Genomic DNA, 25,265 nt, shown 5'->3' on the forward strand with positions numbered 1-25,265 from the left:
ACTGATATTTAATGATCTCCTTTTAAATTCGGAGCACTGTGTTAGGTGCTAAGAAGAGTAAAAGTAAAAGTTGTAGTCCCTGCCTGCTGTTAAGCTAACAGGTAGACGTAATTATGGTACATGCAGTGGGAGTAGGAGTTAGTAATGAGAATATGGAATGGACTAAATTATTGATTGAACTAAATAAGTTAAAAAAAAAAAAGTAAGTCCATATATTCCCATGTACTAAGGGTATGGTAGTAAAATAATCCATCCAGGGACCTAAATTCTTAGTTTTTCCACACTGTAGAATATAATTTAAAAGAAATGGAAGTTCAGAATTGAATTTAAAATAACCGAGTTAGGTAAAAAACAAATTTAAAACTAAAGTATTCTTGATTAGGACTACATTGTATTCAGTGAAGTTGGTTTTTTTGGTGTAGTGGTGAAAATGTGGTTAATCGTCAATGTGAATAGACTGCTTTTATTTTACAGATACTACCCATGGCTATACTCCCCTCCTTGAAGATAGTGAAACAAAGAAAAATGACATGCCTCTCAATTTGAAACTAGATCAGCTAAAACCAGGAATTCCAAGAGAAAAACGTTTAAAGGTATTTTGCACTGCCTCCAAGAAATGCCATGTTTGCCATCTAAAAGAACAGGTTTCCAATGTCTTCTAAAATGGTTTTACCAATACTGTATAATTCCTGCCACTAATCAATCAATCAGTGATATTTTTTGAGACTTGCTCTGAGCAGAGAACTCTACTAAGCACTTGGGAGAGTACTATAGAGTTGATAGGTCCAATCAGAGAAGCAGCATGGTCTGGTGGGCCACGGTAATCAGAAGAATCTGAGTTCTAATTCCGGCTCCGCCACCTGAGAGAGTAAATGTTCATCACATGAAACCATTACATGCAGTACTCATTCACTTCGAGTTCAGGAGGGTTACCTGGTTCTAAGTAATTGAATGGGTTAGAATGTAAATTGGACCTGGTGCTAAAGGAGTCCCCTGGCAAATTTTGAAAGGATAAAGGGGGTCAGAAAAATTAGAGTTAGTGTCAGAAGGAATGTAAATTCTGAGTTAGCAGAGGTAGCCTTATATTAGTAGTTCTAGTATTTATTGAGCACCACTTGGTGCAAATCACCATACTAAGCACTTGAAGTACAAAACAAGAAAGAGACACATTCCCTGCCCACAAAGAATTTACAGTCTAACAGGGGAAACAGATGTGAAAATATTTACAGATAGAAGAGTTTACTAATTCTGTAGTGTACTCTCCTAAGTACTTTGTATGGTACTCTGCACGTAGTAAGCACTCAATAAATACCATATAATAATAATAAATAATATCAGTGTTTGGCAGTAGGATGAAAGTAAACCTTAAAAGACAGAAGTTAAGAATGACATGAAGATTTCAGGATTCTGGGACAGGAAGAATGTGTGATATCAACTGAGGTGGAAAAGGTAGGAGGAAGTGTGGGTCTAGTGGGACTAGGGTCTAGTCATACTGTTTGAATTTGTATCATTTATAAGTTTGTACCTATTGTGTCTGCACCATATAAAGAGTTTGGTTCTTCACTGCACCATTCCTAAACCCACCTGGCCTGTGGAGTGTGATAGCCTTGAATCTGAACCAACTATTTGCAACCACAAACCTATATTTTCCCAGTAAAGGTATTTCTGGTAAATTTTGATGACGGACAAATTTGAGAAAGTAAGTTAAAGCAATTTAACCTGGACATGAGAAGATCTGAAAGGATTATAGGAAATCAGAACCCTCTCTTAAAATACAGTGAGGAATGTATGACAAATAACATTCTTTGTGGGCAGGAAACATCTACCAACTCTGTTATAATGTTCCCTCCCAAGTTTAGTACAGTGCTTTGCACTCAGTAAGTGGTCGGTAAATATGATAGTTTGATTCTTAGGACAAGAACTCTTCCATTCTGTGGTTATCATTGAAGTAGAGCAGACATCCTCCCACACACATAAGATGGTGCCATTTTATTTCTTTAAAAAGAGTAATTTCATATCCCCCCTATCTTTCCTTCTTCATTTCTGAGTTCTGACCTTGAGTAAAAGGAATTAAGAACTAAAAAAAGCAAAGTTGTCAATTAGAAAAAGAGTTTATTTCTGTTTATTTCCAAACTCATCATCCCCAAGTAACTCAGCCAGAGTAACATAAAATGGTGGAAAGTCAGTGTTAAGTTAAGCCTTTGTAATATATACTGGGTGTTTTGAGTAGTACAATATTTTTTCAGCACCTGCACCCTTGCATTAACCAAAGAGATCTTCATTTTTAAAATGCTTCGCCGCCCACATCTCCCTATCTTTTCTTCTTAGCTCTTTCCCTGTATTCCCTTCCACCCTGAAACCCATATTTTAATCCACTATGAAAAAGAGACTCTTCATATGAAAAAGTTCATTGCAAGATTTATTCAATTATTACTAAATTTGAGCCACGAACAGGGTCTTCTTACACATTTCTGTGAACTATGTAAATTATAATCAGAAGTGTTAATTTGAAAATAGCTTTATCAGATTAGTGACTAATACTAATTATCTTGAAGAAATCCAATTTGAGGCTTTAAATGTTTCTAGATGTATTTATAGCTTATATTTACAAAGGAAATTTTAGGATAAAAGGAGACCTCGGTCCTCTCACCCAAGTGTAGTCTTCTCTCCTGCATCATTAACTGCACAATGTCCTTTCATATAAATTACTGTGAAACTTCCAAAATCACGGTAATACAATATGTTTGAGGTTTTTATTGCCAAAAAAGGGTCAGGAAATGCAGCCACTTTGATTTTTCATTTTTGAACACAATTGTTCTCGTAGAGTCTTTTAAAATGTGATTTGATAGAGTGCAAACTTCAAAATGCTACTTTGTTAACTTTCTTTTGGGAGACAAGGGGCAAACATGAAAACAGCTCCAGAAGCAGTAATAAACACATTTCAGCACCACAAGACAGTCTTCATATGTGTACAATGTGGTCACCGCTGTAGATTTTATATTGGCCTTTTCAGATACACACTAAATTTCACCATCAGACTTCAAGTCTGAATCAGTCAGTGGTATTTATTGAGCACTCATTTCATACAGAACACCTTACTAAGCACTTGAGAAAGTACAATACAGTCAGTAGAAATGACCCCTGCCCTCATTTATCTTAAAGTCATACTCTTGGTCAAGTATGAGGCTCCTGGCGAAATTGCCCAGTTTCCCAGATTGTGTCATGATTGGCAGATGTTCCAAATGAATCAGAGCCTGTCTGCAGAAACCATTCAGAGGATGCAGTTGGATTAACAGATCGTAAATCAACCCCTTCATCTGGGTGGACTACCCTCAAATAGGGGCCTTCAGACATGCCTGTAATCCCATTAGACACACCTTAGGTAGTTAGCAGCCCTGTCATGTACCCAGTGGGAGTAAAGCAATACTCTAATATTCTATTTATACCCATTATAGAAAATTCATTGACAACATCTGACTATATTTGGGATTAAAATAGCCTTTCTTTCAAATTGATTCTCAAAAGTCAACTCAGCCCAAAAGGTAATAATCAGAATGTATCCCAAAAAAATAGGAATATATGATTTAAAGGTGCACACCATAACATAAATTAAACTTTAGGGTCAGGCAAGAAGCAAGATTTGGAAAGGCTGCAGTAAAATTCAAACTTTTTGAAGTACAGCCAATTCTCAATTACCTTTGCTCACTGGGGAAAAGAATAGATAAATAACAAATCCACAGATAATCCCAAACCTCATTTTAGCCAACTGTTTCAACCTTGTGCAGATTCACTTTTTATCAGGTCTACAAGTAAGTAGTATATCTTTTCCAGTTTTTACCATTTTCTATATTAGGAAGTTATGGAAGAACTGATCACTCGGCCTGTATAATCCACAAAATATTGAGCACCTGAAAGTAAAAATATTAAAAGAGAATATTTAAATATTAAAAGAGGCTGACTTGGAAAGATGTACTCGGATCAAGAAATTAACTTGAGGTCCTGGGCCTTTGAAAAGAGTAGTAATTCTTATTAAAATAAACAAGAATTAAATGATATTGATAGTCCTGTTTGTGCTAATCAATTCTTTTACTGAATGCTTATTGTACAGATCCAAGTATATAGATGACACAGAAGGGTGGGGAGTAGGGGAAATGAGGACTTAGGGAAAGCCTTTGGAGGAGATGTGATTTTAAAAAGGCTTTGAAGGTGAGGCGAGTCGTGGTCATATATGGAGGGGTAGGAAGTTCCAGGCCAGAGGGTGAATGAGGGCAGAGGATCAGCAGCCAGACAGATGAGATTGAGGTACAGTGAGTTACATTCTTTGTTCTTGATGTTTGTTATTAATCAGATATCCCCACTGCAATCCTACTAGCAGTTCACATGCTAAAGCTGTGTAATAATAATAATAATAATGTTGGTATTTGTTAAGCGCTTACTATGTGCAGAGCACTGTTCTAAGCGCTGGGGTAGACACAGGGGAATCAGGTTGTCCCACATGGGGCTCACAGTCTTAATCCCCATTTTACAGATGAGGTAACTGAGGCACAGAGAAGTGAAGTGACTTGCCCAGAGTCACACAGCTGACAAGTGGCAGAGCTGGGATTCGAACTCATGACCTCTGACTCCAAAGCCCATGCTCTTTCCACTGAGCCACGCTGCTTCTCTGTATTACTGGACACTTATTATTACTGGACAATTATTAAGTGTATTACTGGACACTTTCTGAACATGCTGCACAGTATAGCATACATCCACTAGTAATTGCTAGTTTTATTCACTGTGATTTTTACTTATTTTTTCCAATAGCTGTTATGGACCAACAAACCCCAGAGCATACCATCATTTCTAGGAAAAGACCGTCCTGCCTCGTATTTACTCTTAGGTGACCCTACTAATTTTTATAAAATGCAGGCTTCTGGTTGAGTTAGTAAAGTCAGTGTAACCAGGTTGCTTTATTGTTGCATTAGAGACTGCCTCACCCTAAATCAAAATATAAAGATAACTTCTCAGAATTAAAAACATACAACCCGAACACATCCATGGACCCTTACTACTACCCTTTATCATTTGAATCTCATTTTTAAGGCTCTTTTCTTTGGCTAAGATGAGCCCAGCAACTGATTTCCCTTCTAAACCCAAGAATTTGAGTACAGAACCTACAAACCGCAATTCAGACAGTTCCAGTGTGCAACTTGGCAACTAATCCAACTTGCCTTTGGCTCCTGCTTCCCTCCCCTTGAATTATTTGAAGGCTAAATGACATCTAAACCACTTGTGAAATATTGCTTGGGTTCTAATCCCGGCTCTGCTACTTGTCTGCTGGGTGGCCTTGGAAAGTCACTTCACTTCTTTGTGCTTCAGTTATCTCATCTGAAAAATGGGGATTAAGACTGTGAGCCCCTTGCGGGACACGGACTGTGTCCAACCTGATTTGCTTGTATCCACCCCAGTGCTTTGTACAGTGTCTGGCACATAGTAAGCTCTTAATAAATACCACAGCTGTTATTATTACCACACATTTTATTGAAAAGAGTAGTTTTATACATCAACTAATCATTTTAATTTACAAAAATAAACCCTTAGGCTCCTCTTGGGGTAAGGACCTTAAATAGAGGGAATTTTCAGTGTGGCAAGTAACTCTTTTTTATATAACCAACCCTCTGTGAAAGCCGAGTGCATTTGGGAATTCCCTCCCTTTAGAGCATTCAAATGAATATCTAATTTGAATTATTATTATTAAAATAAAGATATTTGCTAAGGGATTACTTTGTGATAAACACATTGTCAGCTCTGAAGTAGATGTAGGTTAATCAGGTTAGACACAGTCTCTGCCCAACATGGAGTTTACAGTCCAAGTAGGAGGAGAATAGGTATTTAATCCCCATTTTACTGTTGGGAAAACAGAGGCACAAAGAAGTGAAGTGACTTGCCCAAGCAATTGACTTGACTTGATCAGCAAGCAGTTGTCAGAACCAGGATTAGAAGGCAAGTCCTCTGATTCTGAGGCCCTTTCCATTATGATCCACTGGGCTATGATTTGACTACTTGCATGTAAGCCCTTCAGATGTTAGGTAGATAACTAGTGCGCCCAGTTTTCTTGGTACCTGTGTTATCTTGTAGCAGATAGTTGGCACTCTGGGAGAAACATCGACTCTTTTAGATCACTAGACTGTTGTTAGCTCAAGGCAAATTTGCAAGATAGATTGGGTGTGCCCTTAGACGTGTGCTACTTGGCCTGCATGAGAAATTTGGGCAGGAGAAGGGAAAGTAGCAGATTATGGAGAAGAGAACCAAGGTGGTGATAGTCACCAACAATGAAAGCAGTGGTGTGAAAATATCTGTTTAATAGGTGATTAGTAATTTCTACGAGTAATTTATCAGCAATTTAATTTACAGCCTGTGTACAATCTATCCATAGGAATGTACCGAATCTACCTCTTTAACATCCTGCCATCTGCACGATACCCACACTGCTGTAATTCTTAGAGGTCCCCATGTGGTGCTCTTCCAAAGTGCATATTTCAAATCAGGAAGCAACTGTCAATGAAAACGAGAGTCAGTATTATCAACTTAGCTGATGGACTGATCAATTTAGCTTGAATCTTCTAATTTTACATCTGAGAGGGACTCTGAGAGATTATCTGACCAAACCCCATGTCTGCAGGCAGGTGAACAACTAAACTATCTAAGGACATACGCTATCTATTCCAAATTAAAAATAATCTTTTGGAGATTTTTTTGGTCTTTCTACAGAATTGGGTACATATCCTCTCAGACTCCTGACTCAGAATTCCAAATTAATTAATCTGAAGGCATTTTTTTTTAAGTAAGCTCTGCCTTAGTTTGGGAGAGGTTTTACTAAGAGATTTTATTAGTATTTTCCTCAACTTTCCTTAAATTTTGGTCTGTAACCCAAAATATATAATTTTGGTCATCAGTCTTTTTTAATTAAATGATTAGGTCTATTTTCTGTCTTGGTTGCTGCTCCTCTGCCAGGTAGAAGTTAACTGTTTTCCTTCTGTTACATTCATTTCTGAGCTGTTACATTCAATCGACCTCCCAATCATTTAGAACAGTGGAGAGGCAGAGAGGCACAGATGGCTGTAATGGATTATCACTGGGTTCAAGAGTCTGATATTTGGATTTAAAAAAGAGCATGATTTGGGATGGATTCTTTGATTCCCTTCTGCAGCCAGACTTTGTGCAGTTGCCAATAAAGGAATATTACTTGTGAGTTAACATTTGCATTTATTTGGTCACAATCTGTATTAATCAAACATGTGTCCTACCCACTGTTTAGTGTTATAAAAGAAAAAAACATGCATATATACTTACAAGTTAGCATTAGAATGACAGATTAAGGAAGTTCCATGATCATGGAATGTGCAGGGGTACAGGACAGAGAAGAGAAGCTTCTGCCAGGTCTGAGAATGATAATTAAGCACAATAATTGAGGCAACTCTGAAGCCCTAGTTTTTGATAAACAAGTTTTATCAAAATGCATTGTTGCAGGGTATTATTTCCCTTCTAGAGTAGTCCCTTTGGCATCAAAGGGTTTTAAAATCATGCAGTATCATTCAAAAGAAAGGGTAATCTCAGTATCTTCGATAATGTTACTCAACTCTCCAGCCTGCCTAATGACTGTTGAATGCTAAAGACTACCTCATCAAAGAGCTATAGTTTTTTTTATGGTATTTGTTAAGCGCTTACTATATGCCAAGCACTGTACAAAGCCTTGGGGTAGATACAAGATAATCAGGTTTGACACAGTCCCTGTCCTACTCGGGACTCACAGTTGTAAATGGGATAAATTTCAAAAGCCTTTCTATTGAAAAGACTTATTTTCAGTTGCTTATAAATCATTGTGAATCTTTCCTAAGTACTGAAACATCCAGTACTTGGAGGTCACCTTAAAGGTGAATTGATTTAGACAAGGTTTACTCAGACTATATGTATGCTATTAGGCCACAAAAAGAGTTAGAAGGTGGGGGGTTTTGGTGAGTCAAATTTAAAATTTGAAACTCAGGCTATGACTCATTTTCCAGAAGGAAGTTATGGGGTAGGTAAAGAAATTGTGTGAAGCATAAATTTGACTCTTCTGTAACTACCTCTCCTAGTGGTTTTACATGACCCTTTCAATATGCGGTATTTACTGGGGGGCAACTGTATGCAGAGCATTGTACTAAGCACATGGGAACGTTCATTATCATCCATGCCTTGAGGTATCTTACAATGTAGCAGGAGAGACAGACACAAAATTACAAGTAGGAGGTGGAAGAGAGTGGAAAAATGGCTGAATGGATGAGGAAGTGCTTAAATCTAGAATACGTTAATCCATTTGTGCTGAAATGTTACAAATGGTTATGAGGCCATTGATGTGGAGATGATGGGACAATGCTGAGGAAATAGGATGTAACCTGAGAAGAAAAATAAACTGGGAAAAGCCTTCATGAGACGGTAGGATTTCGGAGGAGTTTTGAAGGTGGGCAGAGCTCTGATCTGGTGAAGGAATGTGAAGGGGGATGGAGATCCAGGCAGGAAGAAGGATTTAAGGGACTGGAACTGGAAAAGACAAGAATGAGGTACAGCAGTGAGTAGGCTCATGAAGGTCCAAGTGTGACTGGGGTGTATTGGTAGAAGACAACTGACAGAGCACCTGAAAGGCAATGGTCAGAGGTTTCTGCTTGATATGGAAAGGAATGAGTAATAGTTTATAGTTTCTGAGGATTGGGGACATGTGCACAGAATGACGTTTCATTCGTTCTGGCAGATACCACATTAAAATGTGCATGAATGAAAAATAAAGGGGGGAAACCCTTAAACAGCCTATCATCACCATCATCATCAGTGGTATTTACTGAGCACTTGCTTGCTGTGTGCAGACCACTGTACTAAGCACATGTGCCTTTCTGGATAACTTCTAAACCAAAAAGCATCACAGGCAAATCTATAACTGAATTAGCTTCTTATCCATTTTCCTATATCCTTTATAATGTGTGAAAAGGCAGATGACAATTTAACTTGTTTCCTTTTTAAAAAAAGGATATATAGAAAAAATGTTCACTCACCCCTAAACCAGGTATACAGTGCAGGAAGTTATGGGTCCCATAGATGCTTCTTGTTTTAATGAATACTTGTTATTAGGTCTGTGATTAACATAATGCTTAAATTAAATGTGATGGGACTAGATGGAGGCATGATATTTTAAAAAAAAATTTCATTTGAGTATCACGTTAATCTGGACTATTGCATTTAAGTAATTCGGCATGCTGTGAAGCACTTGGAAGTCATTGGGGTGTTTAATTTTATTTCTATATTGTTTATTTTCTTGCCACTTCCTTCAGAACTCTGGGCTGGATCCCATTTTATTCTGGAGTTGTTCCCACACAGGCAGGCAATCAGCTTGCTGAGCACTGCCTCATATAAACCAGGCAGTGCTCCTGTGATTTCTGCTTCTCCTGCTCCGTTAGATTTTCAGGCATGGAAAGAAGAGTGTATATTTCTTCTATGGACACTAGAGATGAGACACGTGCCTTTAAGTGAAAAATAGCATCCCATGTCTTATCATTTTTCATTTTCTTTAATTCCCTCGTTGGCTGCTATATGTTTACTCTTGCTGAACCTTTTACATTTTTTCCAGTCCTGCTTTCTACTGTTTTTTCTTCACTATTTTAAACACTTTCCTCATTTTCTGCCTAAGCTCAATTTTCTAATTTCTGGCTTCACCTTTAGTCTCTAGATATATAAAACAGTGTATCTCAAACCATCCCTAATTGTACGTTCCAGTTTCCAAGATTAAAAATCTCATCCATAAACCGTATTTTTCTTTTTCCTTTCCCTTATGCTCATTATTATTTTCCCAACATTATCCTCAGCAAATCATTTGTGACCTCTCTTTCCTCAATGCCACCTACTTCACCCTGATTATTATAATTTCCTTCTAAACCCATAACTAGAAAGGGGAAGCCTCTTCTATGCCCTAGGAAGTATTCACTTCTCTGCTTTCAGAAATATCCTCTCCAAAACCTCAATCTATGTCCCTTGTTCATGTAACCATATTCTTTTGTGACATACTTTTTGTATATGAACACTGGAATGCAAAGATTTTTATGACATTCTTAATATGCCCCATTGAAGAATTTTTAAATTTCTTTTCAACAGTAGCCTTTTAGAGCTTATTTTCATGATTTTAGAGAAACTACACATCCACTCTGTAAGCAGTACACTATGCTATATTCTGCATAACACTACGTCTTTGGGCTAGAATGTTGTTAGGGAATTAGGAAATTTCTTCCAACAATAAAAGCCTGTTTGGGTAGAGTGTAATGCAGAGTCAGAAGAAACTGATGTGCATGGTATCAGAACAGATGAGGACAACAGCACAAGTTTTCTTTACCATGGGATTTGACAAGAATGTAATCCCTGTGTTATAGGATAACAGAGTGCACTTGATTTGATTCAGTGTAGCATAACCAATCTAGTTCAGTATTTAAATTGTATTACTTTGAAGTCAAAAGATTGAAAGAAAAACTCTCTGAGTAGAAATTGTTTCATTACAGTTGTGTTTTTTTAAACTATCTCAGAGGAATGAAATGCTTTCATTTACCTAGGTTACTGTGATAACAGGAATTGAAAAGGTGTGGGGGGGGGGGGTTGTCTTTGAGATAGATATTAGTCTGTTAAATAATCCTGGATTCAAAATGCTGAGAGAAACATGTTTCTGAATACTTTGCCTGATTTGAGGGCAGTAAAAACCTAGTTTCCACCAGTTAAATTCTGACTCTCTGCATTGCATGATGGTAATGTTGAAAAATACAACTCATCACCCCAAATTTATTTTCTATCTTTGTTTTCTCTTTACCTACCAAGTAGCATCTGATATTTTAGTTTTTCTCTAAAATACATTCTTTAAAAATTTGTCTCCATCATTTTCTCACTTTCAGATCTCAATTTAGCCTCTCTTGCATATCCTTCGGTCTTCTATTTACATTGAGTTCCTCATAAACAGACAAAAAGTGATGGCTATTTTAATAAAAATAATTCTTGAAATGTGTGAGGAAAAACTGGAAAAGAAAATATTGTGCCCATTTTCAAAGGTGTTAACTTGTTTTGAGTGTGGAGATGAAAAAGGGATGAGATTTTTCCAAGGATGACGACATGCCGTAGGTGTATATGAGTGGTGGGAAAAGAGCTAGCAATTCAGACTCGATTTGGAGTCTTTTCATTCTGTCCTGGAAACTTCTGTTTCTTTCAGTTCTACATGTAAGTTCTCGGGGCTTGGGAAACCCTGCAGTGGGTAAAACTGAGAATATAGCCAAAAATATGGCCAGGAAAACACAATGAGTTTTGCCGCCGCCTCAGCAGGAAATTGATGGCAACATTGACTCCTTTTACCCCCTTGGAATTGCAACTTATGCCCATTTTATAGATGTGGCACTAAGGATTGGAGACTAGATAGCATTTAAGGAAGAAAAACGTACTCCACAAATAGGAGGTGAGAAAAGACTGATTTGGTACTAGAACATCCAACTCCCTCAGACAAAAAGGGCTCTTTAGTTAACCAGAAACTAGGTTGGTTAATCAGCAATATAATACAGTTGGATAAAAAGTCAACATATTGCTGCATTAGGGTGGATCACTAGTAATGTGGTTTGCAAGAAGTGAAAAGCAGTTCTTCCTCTATTCCCTAATGGTTAGTGTTGGTTACCTAACTGTAAAAGGGATGTGGAGAATCTGGAAGGAGTCTGGAACACTGACAAAAATGATTATAGGATTGGAAAGTACAACCTATGAGAAAAGCTTAAAAGAAGTGAGATTGCTTGATCTAAAAAGAAGAGGCTATAAAGAGTAGAGTGGTATTTAACTGTCTAATCAAAGATTTTTAAAAGAAGGATGCTGAACAGTTCTTCCTATCCACTGAAAACTGAACAAACAGAAGTAATCTTAAATTAAAGATGATTCCTAATATGGTAAAAGGAAGAACGTTTTGAATATCAGGGCACTGAAATAGGGGGGTCTTGGAATCTCTATCCCTAGATAGCCATCTGTCCTGGGTAGGTTAATTATTTCACCTCCTGGAGGCAGGGGATTGGACCACATGATCACAGTAATGCATCCAGAGTAGGACATGTTGAGAAAATTGCCAAGCCAAGTGAAGGTCTTCCATAACCTAGCTCAGAGCTGTCTCCACTAAGTAAAAGTGTCGGGGCTTTTTGGCAAAAGTATAGGGTTTCCTTTCATAGAATTACTGAAATAAATCTTATTTGCCCCTTGAACTTAGAAAAGGAGATAACTGAAGTATTCCCAAAGCAAAATCTTGAGAAATGGGTTATTTTCCTTTGAAGCTTCCATGATCATCTTGTCACTCAAAAATAATTCACAGTTTGCTTTTTTTTTAAATGTTCATCTCCTTAGTCCTTTTGGGATCTTGGCTAAAAACAAAACTGGTACTGCACTTACTGTCATTTTAGTTTCTAAAGTGCCAAATATTTCCATCTTCTTAGTACAGCTCCAAGTTTCATAAATCCCACTTTAGTATTAGCAAAATCTAGTAAACCAAAAATTGCTTATTTTTAATATTTGTGGCTATGTCCTTGGCTAGCTTGATTAAAAATGTGAAAATACTGTTCTTTTTGTGCCAGAAAATTAAATTTTTGTATACTTGATGGTGGTGTTTTTCATAAAACTTTCTCTTGATTTTAATCCACACTAAAATCTACTGAATGTTCTTATTGCACATAACTAAAGAAAAACCTTGTCTACCACTCTTTTTTTAAACTGCTACTGTGAAAGTATCTTCTGGTGTGACTGTTTTATAAGCTCAACTGCACAGTTTTTGTGTAATTGTCCATGATAAGAAATAGCCTAAATGTGGGTCAAGTAAGCAGTTTGAAACAGCAAATGCAAATGGTCCTTATTTCAACTTGATGATGATGGTGTAGTGTTTAAAATGGATATGGCTTACATTGCCAATATTTAATTTAAACTATCCAAGGCTACAGCATAATGGTATCCCTTCTAATTTAGAAAATGTTAAACAATCACTGTCATTTTTAGGAACAGTTGGAAAATGACAGCAATAAACTGAAAGCAATTGAGGGAGAGAGTAATCTCAAAGAAAAGAAGCTGGAGACGATTCTTTTGTATAAAGAAGAAGAAATAAGATTTCTGAGAAGTGTTTTGAGAGAAAAGACTGAAAGGCACAATTGCCAACAGATGCATACTTGCGATGTGGAGGTAAGAGGGAATGGAGTAGAAGCCCCAGTGTGATGACGGTAACTGATGAGAATGTTCTGCGGGTCGGCTTTATCAGCCAATCATTGGTATTTATTGAGCGCCTATTATGTGCAGACCACTGTACTAAGTGCTTGGGAGACCAAGCACAATCCAACAGAATTCGCAGACATGTTCCCTGCCCATAATGAGCACTAACCTGACTTCTTATAACTAATTAAGCAGCATTGTCTTTGCGTTTTCAATTGATGATAAATTACGTCCCAAATTATGTGAAATATAGCTGGATCTAGATTCCCATAAAACACTTTACATGAAAGATCACACAGGTGGTCAGAATTGCAAAATAATTTGCCCCATGATTTTGGTAAATGTAAAATATATGCAATACCAGTAGAGTCCACAAGGTGGTAGTGAAAGGTAATAACTTGTGTCGAAGTAGTTCAAAACCGTACCATTATGCATTCCATGCTAAAACCTTAAAAATGTTTATCAAATGCTAAAAATCAGCATTTTTTCCTCTCTTGTTGTGACACAGTTGCGTTCCCAAGCATTCCCTAGTAATGGTCTAACACATGAAAAGCTTGATTTATATAAATGGCATTGTGAGGACTAAAAACTTCACAACCACAATAAATAAAATGAAGCAGCATGGCCTAGTAGAAAGAGGATAGGCCTGGGAGTCAGAAGACTGGATTTTAATCCCGGCTTTGCAGCTTGTCTTCTTTGTGACCTAGGGTATGTCACTTAACGTCTCTGGGCCTCAGTTTCACCATTTCTAAAACGGGAGCTGTATCCTACTCCCTTGTACTTAAACTGTGAGCCCCATGTGGGACAGGGACTGTGTCCAACCTGATTATCTTGTATCCACCCCACTGCTTAGAAGAGTGCTTGGCACATAGCACTTAACAAGTGCCCTAATTATTATCATTATCATCGTTGTCATCATCATCAGATTCATTTCACTTTCTCATTAATATAAGTGAGGCTCCTACTTAATGGTAAATAATATACCTTAAATTTGCTTCTCTGAATCGTATGTCAGGGAAAATACATATAAATGATCCAACTTCATGTAAGCCCATTTTGATATATGATTTAAAATAATAGAAATGAAATTGCTTTATTTGTTATCATTAAGGTAAGAAGACCAGAAGTTTCTTCTTCACCCAGGCAGGAGGTCTCTCCAGGAGTTCCAAATGTTCTTACATCACATGAAAGGTAATTGTCTTTATTTACTACAATAGACTATAAACTCCTTTTCCGGACTGTTAGCTCCTGTGGGCAGGGAACATGTCGACTAACTATTGTATTCTAGTCTCCCAAGGCTTAGTACAGTGGTCTGCACATGATAAATGCTCAATAAATACTTTTGATTGGTTAATAATAATGATGGTATTTGTTAAGCGTTTATCTGAGCAGCACTGTGCCACAGTAGATAAAATAGATGCAGATCAGAAACAGTCTGTGTTCCGCAAGGGGCTCACAGCCTAAGGGGGAGGGAATCCCCATTTTACGGATGAGGAAACTGAGGTACAGAGAAGTTAAACATATCCAAGGTCATGCACAGGCAAGTGGTGGAGCCAGGATTAAATTCCATGTGTCCTGACTCCCAATCCCATGCTCTTTTCACTGCCAGAAAGAAAGTAACAATATAAACTTAATCCTTGCAATGTGATTGAAAATCTAAGTGATTCTTTTTGCCCTTTTCTACCTCACAACCTATTTTTCAGAGTCAAAGATATATGTTTTTATGGGTAACTGAAATAAGGTAGTCCGCAATGCTGTTACAAAGCTGAAACAACTCCTTCTGAACTTCTTACCACCCTCTGACTATGCAGGCTTTTTAAACATGTAGTGGACATTCAGAGCCAATGGCCAGTGTTTGATTTATAACATTTTAAAAATAGACCATTTGGTAGGCTATAGGAATAAATAGCATATATCTCGCTACTCTCTATACTGAATGTATGTTTATAGATAATGGAATAGAATATAGATAGATAATAGATTAGTGTTTAAAATATTGGACTTTCAGGGCAGATTTGGAGAAGACTTTCTTGGAGATGAAGGAAGAATTGCATCGGATATGCATGTTAACAAGAATGCAGACAGACCATCTGAGCAAATTTAATCTCAAAAATGAAACTGCCAGAGGTAATGTTGTTTTCACTGTAAATGATTCATGGTTGAATTATTTTTTTCTTCTTTATGTTTGTGAAATACTCTCCAATTTAATACCATCTTCTAAGCATCATCATTTAAATATCCCAAAAAGCTACTAAGTACTGAGAATATAGTATTTGCTTTTCTCCTCTCCGCAAGTGTATAGAGTGTATCACATATGTACATGAATATTCTTCTCTGCATATCCACATGGAAAATGTAAGCACTTCTAATTCAGTGTCCATTTCACTTTTCATAACCCTCAGCTATCAAAGGCAAATATGTTACGCAACAGTAGTGAGATAGGGTGAATAGTAGTGAATAGGCTCATCTTCCAAATAGCTACTATTGCTAGCAATCAGTTGTGTCAAGCATCTATCTGCTGAAAGGAAAGAGCCTTTGGAGGGGTGAGGAGGGCTAAGGTGTGGGAATATAGTCCAGATGCAGGTGCAAAGAACACAAGCTAAAGCTCTGATCAGGTTACTGCTTATTAGGTCCTGCATTGTGCTGGGTGACCAAGTACCTTTCCAGAGAGGAGTAATTTATCTTAAAATAAACCCAAAAGGGTACAAATGTTGTGATATATTTTCAGACCCCTCCCTGAAAACAATTCCCCAATCCCCGTCATTGACTCAATGATTAAAATGCTTTATAGGATACCAGAGGAATAGGTAATAGAGTAAAGGGGGCGATCCATCACTTCAGCTCCCAAGCAGAAGGTAAACTAGGAGTTATATATATCCTAAACCTTTCTCTTAGCCCTGTGATTTGGGGAATTCAGAATATAATCCTAAAGAGATGTGATTTGCAAGTGGAACTTCGAGGCATATTATAGCAGGGTTCACTAGCACCTCAATAATTAAAGGTCACTTTGCAATTTCAAAGTGTACATTTCAACCATTACGACTCATCTTCAAACGGAAACATCATCTTTGGTTTCAACTGCTAGTTTCATCCCTCCCCCGCCCCCAATAACTGCTTACAAGCTTTTATATTTGAAGAGGGGTCATTTTGAATAGGTCATTGTAATTGGTGGCATTTACAGTAAATATTTTATTAAGTTATGTTTGGTAAAATTGTCACAGGGAGTTAGCCCTTTATGTGTACAGTGGCTCTGGACCTTTATGAAATAAATACTTCAAATGTGGTATTTGTAAGGTACAAATCTAGCATACAGGTCTAAGATTCATAGACTGTTTTTCTGAGCATCAGTGTCCTATCAAAACATTGTAACAGTGGAATATACTTTGTTAGAGAGAGAACTTATCCCATTATCAATTGCTTCATACTCTGACCATTTTAAAATTGCGGTCTAAATCTGGGCATGTACCTGTCAACTGGAACTTAGTGTTTTACTTTTTTTCTACCCACTAAACTGCTTTTAACAGTATTTGTCAAGCCAGATTGTAACTATGCCACCAGCCTAAAGCACAGGAGTATTTTTTAGATCAATTGATATCTTCTTCACTGGATACTCTAGTGGGGCTTTGCAGAGTGAGCAACATAAAGAAAAATCAGTGCCTAAGGTCCTGGCAGTGTCAGTGTAAAGGAAAAGAAAAGATTAAATAACTGGTGATAATAAATTTCCCATATTTAAAAGGCTCTAAATTAGTGTTTCTATAAAGGCCTGGGTACATAAACGTTCCAGAATATGTAGAGATTTATAAAATGAATAATCTTTAGGAAAAATGAATATTCGCTATGATGAAGTTGCTTTGTATTGTATATATTTTATATTTGCTGTGTTTAAAATCAAGTTCTTTTTAATGAGCTAATTTTGGCTCATGGACAGTTCCCGAGCAGAGCAAATTGTGCATTTCCCCTCCCTTTTTGTTGTTTTACTTCTCTTCTTTGATTCCCTTTATCTTTCGGTATCTTTCCACTTTATGTGCTCCTAAAACTATAGCCAATGGAGTGATCTGATGATGCTTTTTTGTCCAATATTGCAAGGTGGAACTTGAGAGTGGAGGTGGTGAGAAGTAAATTTCAGCAAACATATACCTTGTAATATGCTATTTCTTCATAAATAAGGCTGGTGTGTTTCTAATCAAATCCTGTGCTTTTAGGTCAGAAACTATCAAGCCTGTCTCTCTGACTTCACTCATTTATTATAGTGAGTCAAACAAACTCTTGCCTGGGAACATTTCTAAGACTAGAAAAGAATTGCAAGTAATGAATATAGAAACTAATGTCATGTTTTAATTGAATTATTATAGGTAGAGAAAAATCTGTTTAAATAAATTGAGAACTAGTCAACTCTCCATCCCTTTCTTTGCCTGAACCAAAGTTCTTAAGTTAAAAAATGTGTTCTCATGACCTATCAATATTTCCTATCAATAAGCCTTTAACAGGCTTAGGTAGACTTTAAGTAGGTTGCTGTACCAGTAGACAGAGTAGAGAAACAGTTTGGTTATCATTTCTTACTCAATAGCCTCCTCTAAGAAAAATCGAAAGGCCAGCCACCTCTTTTTGGTTTGGGGCCTGTTCACTCCTGTGATATGGACATTTTGTTAATCCACCCTTTATTTAGAAGTGGAACAGAATTTGGTTATAACCTCTGTAGGTCTTATTTGCCATTCTCTACCCCCCCCGAGCACTTTAATACTCACCTCACTCTACAACATTTATGTATTTATTCTTTAATTCGCTGTTTTCCCCTATATATAATTTGTTTTAATGTCTCTGTCTATCCCACTAGGTTGTAAGCTCCTGGGAAGCAGGGAAAGGGTTTACCAACTCTCCCAGGAGATTAGTACAGTGTTCAGTGCACATTAAGCACTCAGTAACTGATTGATTGATTGCTAATGAAATATACACAGTTACGCAAGATAGAACACCAATACCTAGTGTCTCCCACTGCTGTCACTCCCATTACCGTGAAGAGATGATAGTTAAGGAGATAGAATTGCCTAAGATATTTCTATAATTCTTAGTTGGAGCTCTTGGGGAAATCATAATTTTGGTTTGGTCTTAAGCCTGAAAATGAATTTCACACAAAACTGTTTTCTTTAATTTAGCTCAATTGATTCCCCGTTATCACAATTCACATATAAAGAGAAAGAACTCTCCATAATAAAGTCCTTTCTGTGTAAACTGCTGAACTGTGGCAGAATGAGAGTGGTAAGAAGAGCCAAGCCCAAATAATAATAAGTCCAAAGTCTCAGACACTGTGGTAATGCTTTCTATCTCCTGGGCTTTCAATAAATACTGGCTGCTGAAATGTACAGAACTATGTGTCTGACAAACCTTCTGAAGCTATTCAGAGGAAGCCACTGGGTTCACTAGAAATACTGGCTATAGCTGGAAATTGGGTGTCTGATTAGACTGGGTTCTAAGCTCATATCAAAACAAACTGGAATTTAGTGTGCTGCGAGTTGTAGTCCCTGCAGCTCAGAGGACAGTTTGCACGTGTAGTATTACCAAATGTCAGGTGGTGTCCAGTCCACTGTACCAGGGCCGCCTCAGGGGTGAATGTCATCCAAACTTACTCAGAGCCATTTGTATTCAGCTAGGTACAGCCCAAAATAGTTCCCAGAGGAGACACCCTGTCAATTTGAAATGATACCTTTTTATTGTTATCTCCGGAGTTTACCAAAATTACAATTTTTTTTTATTTTCCAGAGGATCACTCCCCACCTGATCTTCATGTACCTTAATTATAATTATATTGAGCAAAATACCACTTGAGAATATAGGTGGATTTAGTCATGTGAATCTATACCTGACCTATCTAGCATATCTGCCCTCTACCATGTGTTTCCCTTTTCAAAGCTTGACAGTCGCAGCTTCTATTTCTGCCAAAAGCTTAAACATAGAACAATAATGTGTTTTTAAGCACAGAGCTGTAAAACTGAAAAAGTTCAAACACACAATCCAATTATTTAAATCAGGATAAGTTCCTTTTAGTTCATCTTCCAGAAATTAGACTGTCAGCTCCTTGTGGGAAGGGACCAAGTCTACCACATCTGTTATATTGTATTCTCCCAAGTGCTTAGTACAGTGCTCTGCACATAGTAAGCCCTCAAAAGTGATTGTTAATGCTTAGAATTAGCAGTTCTAGTCACAAAAGGATAATCCATCGAAATTCTTTGTCTTAACTCCATAAAATGTGAAAGAAGAGATGAATAAAAATGAATACATGCTTATTTGATTTCAAACAATCCTTCCACTCTATGAATTGTCTCGAACTCTTTCCTCTGCAGAAATACAGTTCTCCATGCCTATTCAGTGTACTGATAAAACTGATGAAGAAACAGAAGAGCTTTTTAAACCTCAGGTTAAAAATAATATGATTAGAGGTGCTTCATGCATCGCATCTATTACACCGAGAGGACTGGGCCAAGATGAGGAAGACAACTCTATAGAATCACTTTCTAAATTTAACATCAAGTTTCCACCTACAGACAATGACTCTGCCTTCTTGCACAGCACTCCAGAAAAACCCAAAGTTCTCGATGCAGCACCAAGAACTGAGACTCTGCGTCAAGACAGATTTGACATGAAACGGAGGGATGTTGCTCTGAACTACGTTGAATCGGAAAGTACTTCGTTTGAAATTCATGGAATTGATCCCATCACCTCAGCCATACAAAACCTTTCAACTACTGACAAAACAAAACTCCCAAATCATGTAAATATACCAAATGCCCCGGATAAAACTCAGTGTTTGCCAACTGGAACCCATAACCCCATATATGTAAATATATTCCCACTTCAGGATACATCTGAAGTCCTTTCTCCCTCATTAGAACCCCCAGGAAGAGCTATCCGAGGACCACAGCAGGTAACTGTTTCTCATTGACGAGTATGATGCTATGGGCAAATACTTTTTAATGTTTTCAAGCATTTTAAATTTTTTATTTAAGGAAGTTGATGACAAAAGTGTAGGGTTTAGGGCAGAAAATTGAAGTCGAGTATAATTCACACTAAATTACAGAACATGAACATGTGGTTTTATTATAGCTTGTTAAATTAAGGATTTACTGATAAATGGGATTACTTTTAAAAATATTATATTTTTGCCAGTCTTGTCAGAATGCATATATTTATGGTAAGTAAATAGTGAATATTTCAATATCACCATAAATGGGGATCGCTATTTCTATACAAAGATCTGTGCCAAATTATCAGGTGGTGCACACTGCCTATCACTGTAAGTGTTGAGAGAATCTTGCAGACATGAGCGTTAATAATGCATTTTTTTAAATAGCCCTGCACATGCATCAGTTTTCAGCTTGATAACTTTATTTAATTATCTTTAAAAACTTACATAGTATTTGAGCCCCCTTCCCTCCTTTTCCCTCAGTCAGATTTGGGTTCTAGCACAGAATGCTTCTTTTATTTTAAATATTCTAAAACTGCCTAGAGGCTATGAAAATATATGATTTCAAAAATAATAATAAACAGAAGCTCATGAAAATACAGATTGATGTGCATCTCTTTAAGACTGCAGACATTTGGTAAGTAAAGCTCAGCCCAATTCCGATTTCTGCCTTAGTTCAGAAAGTTAATTTTTATAAAATCTTTATTAGACCATAATGTCTGAGTCTAGAAGCTCTTTAATTTTTTGAGGGATCATGGACTTTAATGTATAAATTAATCAGCTTAATACTTTTAATCATGTGAGAGTGACTTTGATAGTTAATTGCAAACTGAGTCCCTTATTCTCATTCTTCATTTTCTATCAAGGTCTTAACAGGTATAGTGGTTCCTGAGTGAAACAAATTAAACAATTTAATTTATTATGAGTAGAATTCCTGTGGAGCTGTGAACCACATCCATTCTAATACTTGTTACTTTTTTCCTTTTCTCCATTACCTCTCTTGCTTGTTCTTTTACTAGTTTAGTCTGTACATTCATTTTTCAGTAGATGGCACCCTGCATTGTGCATTTGCTTTTGGTACTACAGAAAGTGAAACAGCTGGTATGTGATTACAAGTTGATGGGGAAGTATTCAGCCTAAAAAAATGCAAGAGAATTGGTGTTGAGCTGTCACAAGACATGGGGCATAAGGTTAGATAATTGATATTTTGGCAGAAAAGTAGGAAATTACAGGGTTGTTTTTTTAACCATGCTGTAGTATTTGAAAGAAATAGTCCTATACCTATGGAAAGTGGGGGTTTTCTCCCTTGTTTAATATAACACTCTTAACAAATGAGGGAAGAATAATTGCAGAATTATTTAGTAAGTAGATTTCAAGGCCAGCAGCCCACCAAACTCAGAAACATTAGCTGGAGTCAGGTATACCTTTCTGACCTCATACTGTGATCCTGTAATTTCTATCAGGTTACATCAGCACATTTTTCCCATATATGAATTAGTTTTACTTCGCCTGTATTTACCGAGCCAGACATTTGGAACTTAATACTTTAAAGAGAACCATCCTGAACTCACAGCTCCTAAACTGAAGGTGGAAAGATTGTAGCGTTAGTATTCAGAATGAAGAATGCATCACCGTGGCCTAGTGAACAGAAGCAGCATGACCTCGTGGATGGAGCATGGGTCTGGGGGTCAGAGGACTTGGGTTCTAATCCCGACATTGCCACGTGGTCTGCTGTGTGACCTTGGGGAAGTCACTTTACTTCTCTGTGCCTGTTTCCTCATTTGTAAAATGGGAATTAAGACCATGAGCCCCACGGGGGACATGGACTGTCCAACCTGATTAGCTTGTATCTACCCCGGGCTCAGTACATTGCCTGGTGCACAGTATGTGCTTAGCAGATACCGTTTTTTTGAAAAGGGGCATTCTGGGAAAAAAAGGGCTGTGGAAGATTTGTTTTCCCCTTAATGTTATAAAGAATGTCGATCAAAACTATAAAGGTTGTTAGCGTTCACCAAGTCCAGGAGCTATTGACGTTACTTGAGTCTGTCCGTATCCCTTCCTAGTTTTTAGCTAAGAATTTGGGTGGGGTAGGCAGATTTAATCTTTTCAGAAACCTTAGGAGCCGCCTGCATTTTAGTCAGTGACACCTTTTCCTTTTAATCTGTGACATTTGTAAATAAAAAAACGCTAAACTGAAGATTTTGCTCAATGGAATTAACCCAGGATTTCACGGATGCCAGTAGTTCCAACTCCTTTTTTTTTAATTCCCCCCCAAAGATTTTTTTCCTATTTGCTTTGCACTTGATTAGAATGGAAAGGTAAGTGCAGAGCAATATCTGACTACTTACATGTAATACCATACTATTTTCAAATAATATTCAAATTTCCCAATTCTGTTAAGATGAGAATGTGGATTCATGTGATTAGAATAGATATACTTGTGGAATAGATATACTTGAACGAGTGTTAGTGGCTAGGCAGGCTTCACCTGTTTACACCGTAATGCCCATGTACAAAGATGAATTTTTTTGGCCCAAGAAAATAATGCTTAAAATAATCACTTAACTCTGTGAAGAGATTGCAGACTAGAATAAGAGTTCTGTGGTAGTAAGTTCAGTAGGCTCTATACACAATAGGCCCATGCTAAACATTACACTCTATTTAAAATTTTAAAATTGGCCGCATTGGCAGGTTGATTTAAGACATTCAGCACCATGCTGGAGATAAGGAAGAACCTTCGGGCTCTTATTACTGGAACTTAGGTAGAAAACAATAAGAAGAATTTGGTGCTCAGGGATTTAAGAAAATGAAGTCATTCTCTTCCATCTTTAGAACAGTAGTTATAAAATGGTATTTCTTGCCCTCCTAGCGGCAAGTGAGATGAATGCAACTATTTGAGAGGAGGATACGTGGTCGCAGGGAAAATTGTTGTTTCAGAATCATGGGGTGGGAGAAAATCCTTTAACTTATCTTGTGCCTTTCACTGGCCACCTTTTTAGTCAGAGAGAGTCCTTGGGTCACAAGTAAGGAAAGTAAGGTTAAAAATAGGTGCCCAATAAATATCCTCCCTTTGCCTGGGGAGCCCCAAAATGGCTATGCCTCAAAAAAAGGAATTGAGAAGTATAAATTGAAATGGAGAGAGATTAAATCACGTCCATTTGATATCAACCTCTAGCGAATGGTTAACTTATTAATTTGCAAGTTTCAAGAATGCAAAGCAACCTATCCGGTAGTTTCTTTTAGTTTAACTGAAAAAGGAGTAGCTGCAGGATTTACATTTTCAAGAGATGTTCGTTTTTAGTACATACTGTTAAAGCCAAATGAGAGTCGTTACCTTTGATTACCTCAAAGAAAAAATTGCATCTTGACCATGTGATTGTCCCGAACTACTAAATGCCCAAGCTTGAGTTACGTATGTAAAGTAAGAAACATCTGACTTTAGAAATTATTATACTCCATTTATATTTAATATTGTAATATGTACTTAAAATACCGAAGGTGAATGTGGCTGTGGTAAATGTGAGGAGCACCATGACACTATCGGCTACACGACGAAGATTACTATGTACAACTGCCTTTCTCAGGTTTTCTTGTCAAAGTTTGGTTGAAGCCTTCAAAATACAATGAAAGCATGATTTTCATACCTGTGCTGCTTTTTGCAACGGGAAAAATGGGCTTTCTAGTAATGATTTTTATCAGGGTAATTAAAGAATGTGTAGATAACTCTAAATTTACAAAAAGGAGTTTAATTTTCAACACAACTAATGCTAACCTATTTTTGTTTCTTGTAGCCCCTCTGGAAGCCCTGCCCTAATCAAGACAATGATTTATTGGCACAAAGTGGTACAGACTCAGAACTGCACATACCTAGTAGAGTATGTGAATTCTGTCAAGCAGTTTTCCCACCATCTATTACATCCAGGGGGGATTTCTTCCGGCATCTTAATTCACACTTTAAAGGAGAGTCATAAGACATATTTTAAGTCAGGCCTGCTGAATTTCATGCAGTGATTTTGGTTTCAGTTCTATAAATACTTGATTGTAAATTTAGGTACCTGTAAAAATTATTTTAGAATTAAGAAAATGTTTATATCAAATTTCTAGTCTCAAAATTCTTCTTGCCATTGCTTAATTTGAATTTTTTAAGATTCACATTGACTTTTTCTTATAACCTTTTACAAAAGATCATCCCCTGCAAACTGAAATTCAGTGTATTCATGTTTACAGTGTCATTACCGTAAACCAATATTATGTATGCAATTTAGACGGTGGTATTATTCGTAAAATTAGATCTCTGCCTTACAGTTTAAATCTGAGCATATTGTTTAGATTATTAGCTCAATATTTTCCAATTTGGAAATGACAAGCATTTAATACAAGGGACCATTTGGATTAAAAGATGTGAAATATTTTATCCCGAAGGTGAGGGTTTAAAACCACCCTACACTCGGCAGAGAGCAGACATCACAGATATCAAAAGTAAAATAAATTCGACACGTATTGCCGGTGACAAGATCTGTCACTTCGACCTACCTGTAGGATCCTTTAATCGATCTGCTCTAAATGTGTTAAGTGACTCGATTGATTTTCATTTGGATACTATGTAAAGGTAGTGTAGTGATAGCCATTTACCTCTGTGTGTATATGTTTGGAAATGCATTATGAAATATAAAACTTGTTTCCTGAAATTATGTGACGAATGACAAGTGAAATTGTGTGCACTTGATCCTTTCATTTGGGAAAAACTACCGGAGTGGGCAAGGAAGGTCAGATTTTCAATCTGTGGCTTTTTTTTCCATTCACTGGGAGGAGGAGAGCCAGGGGAAAATGGAGAAAATGATCCAGTGACATTTTTATTACATTATGATGGTTTACTGCACGTCTACCGGGTTGGAAAAAAAGAGGTAGCCATGTTCGACGGAAAGAACAGTTCTGACGAAAGAATATTGATTTGAATCTCTAAATGAGACAAGAATCACCAACAGTTTCTATTGTTCCGGATCATCGATGAACGTGCCTAGGGAGGGAATCTTCCCTCCGTGGC

General features: G+C 37.2%; 1 protein-coding gene across 2 annotated transcripts in view; it reads left to right on the forward strand.

Annotated features, from left to right (window-relative positions):
• Positions 1–24,933, forward strand: part of TANK (TRAF family member associated NFKB activator) — a 61,778-nt gene extending 36,845 nt beyond the window's left edge. For both annotated transcript variants that reach the window (XM_007671171.3, XM_001511119.5), the window contains exons 4-9: positions 475–593; positions 13,057–13,236; positions 14,375–14,454; positions 15,272–15,390; positions 19,602–20,182; positions 24,013–24,933. In XM_007671171.3, the coding sequence (XP_007669361.1) occupies positions 475–593; positions 13,057–13,236; positions 14,375–14,454; positions 15,272–15,390; positions 19,602–20,182; positions 24,013–24,192 (1,259 nt within the window). In that variant the 3' untranslated portion in view covers positions 24,193–24,933. The remainder of the gene's footprint in view (positions 1–474; positions 594–13,056; positions 13,237–14,374; positions 14,455–15,271; positions 15,391–19,601; positions 20,183–24,012) is intronic.
• The last annotated feature ends 332 nt before the right edge of the window (positions 24,934–25,265 follow it).

This window comes from Ornithorhynchus anatinus, chromosome 9 (genome assembly GCF_004115215.2).
Source record: "Ornithorhynchus anatinus isolate Pmale09 chromosome 9, mOrnAna1.pri.v4, whole genome shotgun sequence".
NCBI lineage: Eukaryota > Metazoa > Chordata > Mammalia > Monotremata > Ornithorhynchidae > Ornithorhynchus > Ornithorhynchus anatinus.